The sequence below is a fragment of the Pseudophryne corroboree genome, chromosome 2 (assembly GCF_028390025.1).
Source record: "Pseudophryne corroboree isolate aPseCor3 chromosome 2, aPseCor3.hap2, whole genome shotgun sequence".
Classification (NCBI taxonomy): Eukaryota; Metazoa; Chordata; class Amphibia; order Anura; family Myobatrachidae; genus Pseudophryne; species Pseudophryne corroboree.
This window is the reverse complement of record NC_086445.1, coordinates 68,024,222-68,036,352: the sequence shown is the minus strand read 5'-3', so window position 1 is coordinate 68,036,352 and position 12,131 is coordinate 68,024,222. Positions and strand designations below refer to the sequence as shown.

Here is a 12,131-nt window from a genome sequence, read left to right as displayed (position 1 = left end):
GAAAGACTTAAAGTGCCCATGTCTCCTGCGGATCCCGTCTATACCCCATGGTTCTTGAAGTGACCCCAGCATCCTCTAGGTCGTATGAGAAATAGTAAGACTATAAAAATAAAAGAAGAAAGCTTAGGGCTGCAAAAAACCAGCAGCCATCTGACCATGGTCCTGCTCCTGCCGCACCAAACAAGAAACGGATTTGCCTGAGCCAGGAGGCGGGAATATATGGACGGGCCCGTTGCATGCTGGGAGGCCGAAAAGCTTTGACCGATTGGTGCAAATCCGCTGTCGCTTCATCATATCCCCATTGTTATCCTGTGGACCCTGCCGGAGAATAACTTATTTACTTGGAAAATAAATTTTGATTTAAAAAAAACACTTTTACAAAGGTCATATGTTCGTAAATAAGGCAGCCATGTAAGATATCACTCTGACACACATAACGAGATTAAAGAGAATTTGATATAAAAAATAAAAAGCAAAAAATAAATTCCATACACATTATAATAATATATTGTGTGACAATGCAAAATACAGCTTTTTAAACACATTATCTAAGGCATAAGAGCATTTATAGATTTGCACCAACTTAAGATGTGTAAATATATAATTAAAATATAAAGTTCAATGAACCATTGTGAACATCTCCGTGGATGTCATTTCCGACGGACTGAAGACAGTATAAACGTGACAGGACCTGGAAGGACAGCGAGTGTTTCAGAGTCTACAGTGTTGGACTGCAAATCAACCAGCAGGATATATTTGGTCATGTAACAGCTGGGACACTGATGCAGAAGCTCAGGACGCCCCCAGGCTACAAGTGGGCAATAGCAACAAAATCTTGAAGAAAACAAACTTTTGGAACAAACCACTTCAATGATTTATAATAGTCAGCAATTCCCTAATCCCTGCGGTCATTCCTGTGTGCCTGTACTGTCAGCCTGCTGGGGCGGGATGGACTGAGGTAGCTCTAACCTAGCCCAGGTCATGGGTTCAGACTTCTTCATGAAAATCTCCACCTTTGTTGCTGTTAAGTTCACGTAACTTTTTTTAACGTCAATTACCTAGGAGAGAAAAAGGAGAAAAAAAAAAAGAAGAAGATCAGTGTTCAATTATTAACCATTTAACCGCTTTGGTCACTTACCGTTGAATCCTTTTCTCTTAAGCAGACTAGGGAACACTGGACCATGGGGTTGCAGGTTGGGACTGGAGCTGGTACCTAAATTAAACTGTAGCTTTAAAAGTAAGCTTGCCCCCCCCCCAATTATGCGGTGGACAGATGAAGTCTTGTCAAAGTAAATCTGCAGAGCTCGGCTAGACATAGCAAAGCAAGAATATTTCAGTCTTTGAGAGACCCCAAAAGAGGAAAACCTGGAAAGACAATGTCCTGGTTTAAGAGGAAGTCTGAAACAAGTTTCGGCCGGAACCTAGCAACCATACGGAGAACTGCCTTGTTGTCATGGAAGACTGGGGGGAAAAAAAAAAAAGTAAAAATAATTAATCTACACCAAGGCAGCCCTCCCAAAACATGTCCAACTCCACAGGCACCTAAAAAAACCAAACACTGGAATCCTGGGGTTGCGAGGGGGGAAGGGGGGGCGCCTCACTTTTAAAGCTACAGTTTAGTTTAGGTGCTGTCTCCAGCCCCAACCTGTATTCCCATGGTCCAGTATTCCCCAGCATTACTGCAAGAGAAAACATCAATATCAGGGATTTGTGTATGCAGAACCCACACATACTATACACTGCAGGGTGGATTCAGCTACCTGCGCTGGAACACGCATGTAACGGACTGAATCTGCATTGGCATCAGCCCATATTTCCAATTCAGCAAAAGCGGCACTCTTCAATGTAAGTCCACATTATAAATTCTGCACTTAAAAGGATTTTATTTTTTTGATAGTTTGTAATCTTGAATTAATCACTATGGATAGCCCAACATTTTTGAAAAATGAGAATCCACAGCATCTAATGAGGGATCAGCACGTTTATTTAAACTAGGATGGGGGGAGATATTGACACCATAATTCCCCCATCTCTGGACTTTAGTGCTTACTATAGTAAAGGGTGTAACTACTAAAGAGCAAGAGGACAAGTCACTCAGCAGAAACTGCTTAGCTTAGTGGTCGGAAGGCCAAAGCTCACATGACTGACACTGCCATCCCGAGAATTAGAATGCAGACAGGGGACGTGGTAATTATTTTACCCCTAACCCACCTGGGGTAGCAGCTAGGACTAAGTTTCGAGGGGTGGGGGCTAGGATTAAGAGACCGGCAGGTTGCGTTTAGGGTTAATAGTAGGAGGGGTGGTGGCTACGGCTACCCCCCCAGTGCCTAACACTAACCCCTCCCCCCCAGGTCCCAGCCCTAACAGTGGCCCCGATACTTACCTTTAGGATGTCTGCATTCCTGGAACGGAATTCCGAGTGATGTCGGTCACATGACCGCCAGCATCCCGACTGCCGGGATGCTAAACGCATCCCTAGCTATGATGCATTAAATGACAAACATGAACCCTCACTATAGATTTCAAATGCAGTCACTGTACGTAGAGATGGCACCCAAATGCCACTTCAGTATATCATCTCCGTTATAAAATGGAAAACTAAATGATTTAAACTATTAACACATAACATACCTGCAGTATTCATTAGACAAATGTGAGCTGGGCACGTGGCACTTACCCCCCACAATTTTAGGTTCTGCTGAAATTCCTTCTCACCCTCAAACACGATCTGAATATTAACCTAGAAAAAACAAAAAGGAGCATGTTCTAGTGAGCAGGACACATGGACGGATGTGCTCCCCGTAGCTCTCAGCCAGAGTAATCGTAACTAAAGGGTTTTAAAATTATAACACCCTTCCCATGCAGAGCACGGATATGAAAGCACTACGGGGGTACCTTATTTGTGTTTCACAAAACAGCACTTTGTGATCCCTTAAAAGATTTTACACATGAATGCATATTATATAAAAAATAAGAATTTACTTACCGATAATTCTATTTCTCATAGTCCGTAGTGGATGCTGGGACTTCCGTAAGGACCATGGGGAACAGCGGCTCCGCAGGAGACTGGGCACAAAAAGTAAAAGCTTTAGACTAGCTGGTGTGCACTGGCTCCTCCCCCTATGACCCTCCTCCAAGCCTCAGTTAGGATACTGTGCCCGGACGAGCGTACACAATAAGGAAGGATTTTGAATCCCGGGTAAGACTCATACCAGCCACACCAATCACACCGTACAACCTGTGATCTGAACCCAGTTAACAGTATGATAAACGTAGGAGCCTCTGAAAAGATGGCTCACAACAATAAACAACCCGATTTTTTGTAACAATAACTATATACAAGTATTGCAGACAATCCGCACTTAGGATGGGCGCCCAGCATCCACTACGGACTATGAGAAATAGAATTATCGGTAAGTAAATTCTTATTTTCTCTGACGTCCTAGTGGATGCTGGGACTTCCGTAAGGACCATGGGGATTATACCAAAGCTCCCAAACGGGCGGGAGAGTGCGGATGACTGCAGCACCGAATGAGAAAACTCCAGGTCCTCCTCAGCCAGGGTATCGAATTTGTAAAATTTTGCAAACGTGTTTGCCCCTGACCAAGTAGCTGCTCGGCAAAGTTGTAAAGCCGAGACCCCTCGGGCAGCCGCCCAAGATGAGCCCACTTTTCTTGTGGAATGGGCTTTAACAGATTTTGGCTGTGGCAGTCCTGCCACAGAATGTGCAAGCTGAATTGTACTACAAATCCAACGAGCAATCGTCTGCTTAGAAGCAGGAGCACCCAGCTTGTTGGGTGCATACAGGATAAACAGCGAGTCAGATTTTCTGACTCCAGCTGTCCTGGAAACATATATTTTCAGGGCCCTGACCACGTCCAACAACTTGGAGTCCTCCAAGTCCCCAGTAGCCGCAGGCACCACAATAGGCTGGTTCATGTGAAATGCAGAAACCACCTTAGGGAGAAATTGAGGACGAGTCCTCAATTCTGCCCTGTCTGAATGAAAAATTAGGTAAGGGCTTTTATATGACAAAGCCGCCATTTCTGAGACACGCCTGGCTGACGCCAGAGCTAACAGCATGACCAACTTCCATGTGAGATATTTTAATTCCACAGTGGTGAGTGGTTCAAACCAATGTGATTTTAGGAACCCTAAAACTACATTGAGATCCCAAGGTGCCACTGGTGGCACAAAAGGAGGTTGTATATGCAAACGTCTTGACAAACGTCTGAACTTCAGGCAATGAAGCCAGTTCTTTCTGGAAGAAGATCGACAGAGCCGAAATTTGAACCTTAATGGATCCTAATTTTAGGCCCATAGACAGTCCTGCTTGCAGGAAATGCAGGAAACGACCCAGTTGAAATTCCTCTGTGGGGGCCTTCTTAGCCTCACACCAGGAACCATATTTTCGCCAAATGCGGTGATAATGTTTCGCAGTTACATCCTTCCTGGCTTTGATCAGGGTAGGGATGACTTCATCTGGAATGCCTTTTTCCATCAGGATCCGGCGTTCAACCGCCATGTCGTCAAACGCAGCCGCGGTAAGTCTTGGAACAGACAAGGTCCCTGCTGGAGCAGGTCCTTTCTTAGAGGTAGAGGCCACGGGTCCTCCGTGAGCATCTCTTGCAGTTCCGGGTACCAAGTTCTTCTTGGCCAATCCGGAGCCACGAGTATAGTCTTCACTCCTCTCCTTCTTATGATTCTCAGTACTTTTGGAATGAGAGGCAGAGGAGGGAACACATACACCGACTGGTACACCCACGGTGTTACCAGAGCGTCCACCGCTATTGCCTGAGGGTCCCTTGACCTGGCGCAATATCTGTCCAGTTTTTTGTTGAGACGGGACGCCATCATGTCCACCTTTGGTTTTTCCCAACGGTTTACAATCACTTGAAAGACTTCTGGGTGAAGTCCCCACTCCCCCGGGTGGAGGTCGTGTCTGCTGAGGAAGTCTGCTTCCCAGTTGTCCACTCCCGGAATGAACACTGCTGACAGTGCCACCACATGATTTTCCGCCCAGCGAAGAATCCTTGCAGCTTCTGCCATTGCCCTCCTGCTTCTTGTGCCGCCCTGTCTGTTGACGTGGGCGACTGCCGTGATGTTGTCCGATTGAATCAATACCGACTGACCCTGAAGCAGAGGCATTGCTTGACTTAGGGCATTGTAAATGGCCCTTAGTTCCAGGATATTTATGTGAAGAGACGTTTCCATGCTTGACCACAAGCCCTGGAAATTTCTTCCCTGTGTGACTGCTCCCCAGCCTCTCAGGCTGGCATCGGTGGTCACCAGCATCCAATCCTGAATGCCGAATCTGCGGCCCTCTAGAAGATGAGCACTCTGTAACCACCACAGGAGAGACACCCTTGTCCTTGGAGATAGGGTTATCCGCTGATGCATCTGAAGATGCGATCCGGACCATTTGTCCAGCAGATCCCACTGAAAAGTTCTTGCATGGAATCTTCCGAATGGAATCGCTTCGTAAGAAGCCACCATTTTTCCCAGGACTCTCGTGCATTGATGCACTGACACTTGGCCTGGTTTTAGGAGTTTCCTGACTAGCTCGGATAACTCCCTGGCCTTCTCCTCCGGGAGAAACACCTTTTTCTGGACTGTGTCCAGAATCATCCCCAGGAACAGTAGACGTGTTGTTGGAATCAGCTGTGATTTTGGGATATTTAGGATCCACCCGTGCTGACGTAGCACTACCTGAGATAGTGCTACTCCGACCTCTAACTGTTCCCTGGACCTTGCCCTTATCAGGAGATCGTCCAAGTAAGGGATAATTAAGACGCCTTTTCTTCGAATAAGAATCATCATTTCGGCCATTACCTTGGTAAAGACCCGTGGTGCCGTGGACAATCCAAACGGCAGCGTCTGAAACTGATAATGACAGTTTTGTACCACAAACCTGAGGTACCCTTGGTGAGAAGGGTAGATTGGGACATGGAGATAAGCATCTTTGATGTCCAGAGACACCATATAGTCCCCTTCTTCCAGGTTCGCTATCACTGCTCTGAGTGACTCCATCTTGAATTTGAACCTTTTTATGTAAGTGTTCAAGGATTTTAGATTTAAAATTGGTCTCACCGAGCCGTCCGGCTTCGGTACCACAAACAGCGTGGAATAATACCCCTTTCCCTGTTGTAGGAGGGGTACCTTGATTATCACCTGCTGGGAATACAGCTTGTGAATAGCTTCCACTACCGCCTCCCTGTCGGAGGGAGACGTTGGTAGAGCAGACTTCAGGAACCGGCGAGGGGGAGACGTCTCAAATTCCAATTTGTACCCCTGTGATACTACCTGCAGGATCCAGGGGTCCACTTGCGAGTGAGCCCACTGCGCGCTGAAATTCTTGAGACGGCCCCCCACCGTGCCTGAGTCCGCTTGTAAGGCCCCAGCGTCATGCTGAAGACTTGGCAGAAGCGGGGGAGGGCTTCTGCTCCTGGGAAGAGGCTGCCTGGTGCAGTCTTTTTCCCCTTCCTCTGCCCCGGGGCAGAAATGAGTGGCCTTTTGCCCGCTTGCCCTTATGGGAACGAAAGGACTGAGTTTGAAAAGACGGTGTCTTTTTCTGCTGAGAGGTGACCTGGGGTAAAAAGGTGGATTTTCCAGCCGTTGCTGTGGCCACCAGGTCCGATAGACCGACCCCAAATAACTCCTCCCCTTTATACGGCAATACTTCCATATGTCGTTTGGAATCCGCATCACCTGACCACTGTCGCGTCCATAACGCTCTTCTGGCAGAAATGGACATCGCACTCACTCTAGATGCCAGGGTGCAAATATCCCTCTGTGCATCTCGCATATATAGTAATGCATCCTTTAAATGCTCTATAGTTAATAATATACTGTCCCTATCCAGGGTATCAATATTTTCAGTCAGGGAATCCGACCAAGCCACTCCAGCACTGCACATCCAGGCTGAGGCGATTGCTGGTCGCAGTATAACACCAGTATGTGTGTATATACCTTTTAGGATATTTTCCAACCTTCTATCAGCTGGTTCCTTAAGGGCGGCCGTATCGGGAGACGGTAACGCCACTTGTTTTGATAAGCGTGTGAGCGCCTTATCTACCCTAGGGGGTGTTTCCCAACGTGCCCTAACCTCTGGCGGGAAAGGGTATAGTGCCAATAATTTATTAGAAATCAGCAGTTTTTTATCGGGGGAAAACCACGCTTTATCACACACCTCATTTAATTCATCTGATTCAGGAAAAACTACTGGTAGTTTTTTCACACCCCACATAATACCCTTTTTTGTGGTACTTGTAGTGTCAGAAATATTCAATGCCTCCTTCATTGCCGTGATCATGTAACGTGTGGCCCTACTGGACATTACGTTTGTCTCCTCACCGTCGACACTGGATTCAGTATCCGTGTCTGGGTCTGTGTCGACCATCTGAGGTAACGGGCGTTTTAGCGCCCCCGACGGTGTCTGAGACGCCTGAACAGGCACTAATTGATTTGCCGGCTGTCTCATGTCGTCAACAGTTTTTTGCAAAGTGCTGACACTGTCACGTAATTCTTTAAACACGACTATCCAGTCAGGTGTCGACTCCCTAGGGGGTGACATCACTAACACAGGCAATTGCTCTGCTTCCACATCATTTTCCTCCTCATACATGTCGACACAATCGTACCGACACCCAGCACACACACAGGGAATGCTCTGAAAGAGGACAGGACCCCACGAGCCCTTTGGGGAGACAGAGGGAGAGTTTGCCAGCACACAACAGAGCGCTATATATATACAGGGATAACCTTATGTAAGTGTTACTCCCTTTATAGCTGCTGTTTTATATTAGCTGCCAATAGTGCCCCCCCTCTCTTGTTTTACCCTGATTCTGTAGCAGGACTGCAGGGGAGAGTCTGGGAGCCTTCCTTCCAGCGGAACTGTGAGGGAAAATGGAGCTTGTGTGCTGAGGAGATAGGCTCCGCCCCCTTCACGGCGGCCTTTTCTCCCGCTTTTTTTAGGAAAACTGGCAGGGGTGAAATGCATCCATATAGCCCAGGAGCTATATGTGATGTATTTCTTTAGCCATATAAGGTTTAAACATGTTTTATTGCGTCTCAGGGCGCTCCCCCCCAGCGCCCTGCACCCTCAGTGACCGGAGTGGGAAGTGTGCTGAGAGCAATGGCGCACAGCTGCAGTGCTGTGCGCTACCTTATCTGAAGACAGGAACGTCTTCTGCCGCCGATTTCTCCGGACCTCTTCGCTCTTCTGGCTCTGTAAGGGGGCCGGCGGCGCGGCTCCGGGACCCATCCAGGCTGAACCTGTGATCGTCCCTCTGGAGCTAATGTCCAGTAGCCAAGAAGCCCAATCCACTCTGCACGCAGGTGAGTTCGCTTCTTCTCCCCTTAGTCCCACGATGCAGTGAGCCTGTTGCCAGCAGGACTCACTGAAAATAAAAAACCTATTTAAACTTTTACTTCTAAGCAGCTCAGGAGAGCCACCTAGCATACACCCTTCTCGTTCGGGCACAAAAATCTAACTGGGGCTTGGAGGAGGGTCATAGGGGGAGGAGCCAGTGCACACCAGCTAGTCTAAAGCTTTTACTTTTTGTGCCCAGTCTCCTGCGGAGCCGCTGTTCCCCATGGTCCTTACGGAAGTCCCAGCATCCACTAGGACGTCAGAGAAACTAAGTGTGTATCCAATTAGAGGAGATAACGAGTTTTACGGTAAGAACTTACCTTTGTTAAAACTCTTTCTGCGAGGTAAACTGGGCTCCACAAGGAATGGACAATGGGGGTGTAGAGTAGGATCTTGATCCGAGGCACCAACAGGCTCAAAGCTTTGACTGTCGCCCAGAATGCATAGCGCCGCCTCGTATATCACCCCGCCTCCCTGCACAGGATCTCAGTTTTTAGTTAACCAGTCCAATGCAGTAGCAGGAAAAGAGACGTCAACGGTTAGTTGCCACAACACCGCATTCTCACGTCAGGAGACGTGTCAGCGGCTAATGCCATACCAACCCAAAGAAGCCAAGTGCGTTAGGATGGGCACCTTGTGGAGCCCAGTGTACCTCGCAGAAAGAGTTTTAACAAAGGTAAGTTCTTACCATAAAACTCATTTTCTGCTGCGGGGTACACTGGGCTCCACAAGGAATGGACAATGGGGATGTCCTAAAGCAGTTTCTTATGGGAGGGGACGCACTGTAGCGGGCACAAGAACCCGGCGTCCAAAGGAAGCATCCTGGGAAGCGGCAGTATCGAAGGCATAGAACCTTATGAACGTGTTCACAGAGGACCACGTAGCCTTGCACAACTGTTCAAGGGTCGCAACACGTTGGGCCACCCAAGAAGGTCCAACAGACCGAGTAGAGTGGGCCTTAATGTGATCAGGAGCAGAGACCAGCCTTCACATAAGCATGTGCAATCACCATTCTAATCCATCTGGCCAGAGTTTGCTTGTGAGCAGGCCAGCCCCGTTTGTGAAACCCAAACACAACAAAAAGAGAATCAGATTTCCAAATAGGAGCAGTTCTGTTCACATAGATACGGAGAGCCCGTACCACATCCAAAGACCGCTCTTTGGGAGACAGATCAGGAGAAACAAGTGCCAGAACTACAATCTCCTGACTAAGGTGGAACGAAGAAACCACCTTAGGTAGATAGCCGGGACGAGTGCTAAGAACCGCCCAGTCACGGTGAAATATCAGATGATATGGGGAACAACAGGACAAGGCACCCAAATCCGACACTCGTCTAGCTGAAGCAATAGCCAGCAAGAACACCACTTTAAGGGAAAGCCACTTAAGGTCAGCTGAACCAAGAGGTTCAAACGAAGACTCTTGTAACGCCTCCAAAACCACCGACAAGTCCCAAGGAGCCACAGGCGGGACATAGGGAGGTTGGATACGCAACACGCCCTGAGTAAAGGTATGCAGATCAGGCAAGGTCGCAATTTTTCTCTGAAACCACACCGACAAGGCAGATATTTGAACCTTGAGGGAGGCCAGACGCAGGCCTAAGTCCAGGCCCTGCTGAAGAAAAGCCAGCAACTTGGCTATACTAAACTTGGAAGCGTCATAATCGTTAGATGCGCACCAAACAAAGTAAGAATGCCAGACCCTATAGTAAATCCGAGCCAAAGCCGGTTTCCGGGCCCGCAACATAGTTTGAATGACCGCCTCAGAAAACCCTTTAGCTTTTAAGACGGAAGCTTCAAGAGCCACGCCGTCAAAGACAGCCGGGCTAGGTCCTGGTAGACACAGGGGCCCTGAACGAGGAGGTCTGGGCGTTGTGGAAGTATAATTGGATGCTCTCACGATAGGCCTTGCAGGTCTGAGAACCAGTGCTGTCTGGGCCACGCTGGAGCTATGAGAATCAGAATTCCTGTTTCTTGCTTGAACTTCCGGATTACCCTGGGCAGGAGTGACACCGGAGGGAACACGTACGGCAGCCGAAACCTCCACGGTACCGCCAGCGCATCCACTAATGCTGCTTGAGGATCCCTTGTCCTTGCTCCGAACACCGGAACCTTGTGATTGTGTCGAGACGCCATCAGATCTACGTCTGGAAGGCCCCACCTTTCCACTAGGAGTTGAAACACTTCTGGATGGAGGCCCCACTCGCCGGCATGCACGTCCTGACGACTGAGAAAGTCCGCTTCCCAATTCAGGACTCCCGGAATGAATATTGCCAATATGGCGTTCTGCCCACTGTAGAATCCGTGAGACTTCCTTCATTGCTAGGCAGCTTCAAGTGCTGCCTTGATGATTTATGTAAGCCACTGTGGTGGCGTTGTCCGACTGTACGTGTACAGGACGGTTCTGAATTAAATGCTGGGCTAGGTTCAAGGCATTGAAGACCGCCCGCAATTCCAGAATATTGATCGAGAGGAGGGACTCCTCCTTGGTCCACCGCCCCTGAAGGGAGTGTTGCTCCAGCACCGCGCCCCAACCTGTCAGACTGGCATCTGTCGTCAACAGGACCCAGTCGGATATCCAGAACGGACGGCCCCTTCACAGTTGTTGGTCCCGGAGCCACCAGAGCAGCGACAGACGGACCTCCGGAGTCAATGAGATCATTTGAGACCTGATCCGGTGAGGCAGGCCGTCCCATTTGGCTAGAATCAGCCTCTGGAGAGGGCGAGAGTGAAATTGAGAGTACTCTACCATGTCGAATACTGACACCATGAGGCCCAGCACCTGCATCGCCGAATGTATTGACACTAGCGGACAAGATAGGAAGCAACGAATCCTGTCCTGAAGTTTCAGGACTTTCTCCTGAGACAGGAACAACCGCTGGTTGTGAGTGTCCAATAGTGCTCCCAGATGCACCATGCTCTGAGCAGGGATCAGGGATGACTTCTTCAAGTTGATGAGCCACCCGTGGCCTTGCAGAAACCGGACCGTCACATCTAGATGACGCAGGAGAAGTTCTGGGGAATTTGCCAGGATTAACAAGTCGTCCAAATACGGCAGTATCCTGTCCCCTTGACGGCGGAGTACCACCGTCATCACCGTCACGACTTTTGTAAAGACTCGGAGCACTTGTTAAACCAAAAGGTAACGCCCGAAACTGGTAATGGCAGTTGCCAATCGCAAATCTCAGGTATTGCTGATGAGACACTGCTATAGGAATATGCAGGTAAGCATCCTGTATATCCAGGGAGACCATGAAGTCCCCAGGTTCCAAGGCCAGAACTATAGAGCGAAGGGTTTCCATCCGGAACTTGGAAACCTTCACAAACCTGTTCAATGCCTTGAGGTTGAGAATGAGCCGGGAGGACCCATTCTGTTTCGGGACTAGAAACAGCGGAGAATAGTACCCCCGGCCCCTCTGCGCAAGAGGCACCTGTACTAAGACTCCTGTATCCAGGAGGGTCTGTACCACCGAATGTAGAGTGTTTGCCTTTGTCTTGTCCAACGGGACATGTCTGGCAAAATCGATGAGGGGGTCGGTTTTTGAAGGCTATGGCGTAACCTCGAGTGACGACTTCCCGTACCCAGGCATCTGAAGTGGTCTTCAACCATTCCTGGGTATACCCTAGAAGCCGGCCCCCCACCCTGGGATCCCCCATAGGGAGGCCTGCCCCGTCATGCGGCAGGCTTATCTGTCTTGGAAGCTGGCTGACGGGCCGCCCAGGCTCTTTTGGGCTTAGGTTTACCAGGTTTGGAAGTGCGGGC

At 48.9% G+C, this 12,131-nt stretch overlaps 1 protein-coding gene across 2 annotated transcripts in view; it reads right to left on the bottom strand.

The window, feature by feature from the left end:
• Positions 1-480: 480 nt before the first annotated feature.
• CHORDC1 (cysteine and histidine rich domain containing 1) overlaps positions 481-12,131 on the bottom strand; it is a 99,455-nt gene continuing 87,804 nt past the window's right edge. For both annotated transcript variants that reach the window (XM_063951408.1, XM_063951409.1), the window contains exons 10-11: positions 2,678-2,740; positions 481-1,058 (exon numbers count right to left, since the gene is read on the bottom strand). In XM_063951408.1, coding sequence (XP_063807478.1) covers positions 909-1,058; positions 2,678-2,740 — 213 coding nt within the window. In that variant the 3' untranslated portion in view covers positions 481-908. The remainder of the gene's footprint in view (positions 1,059-2,677; positions 2,741-12,131) is intronic.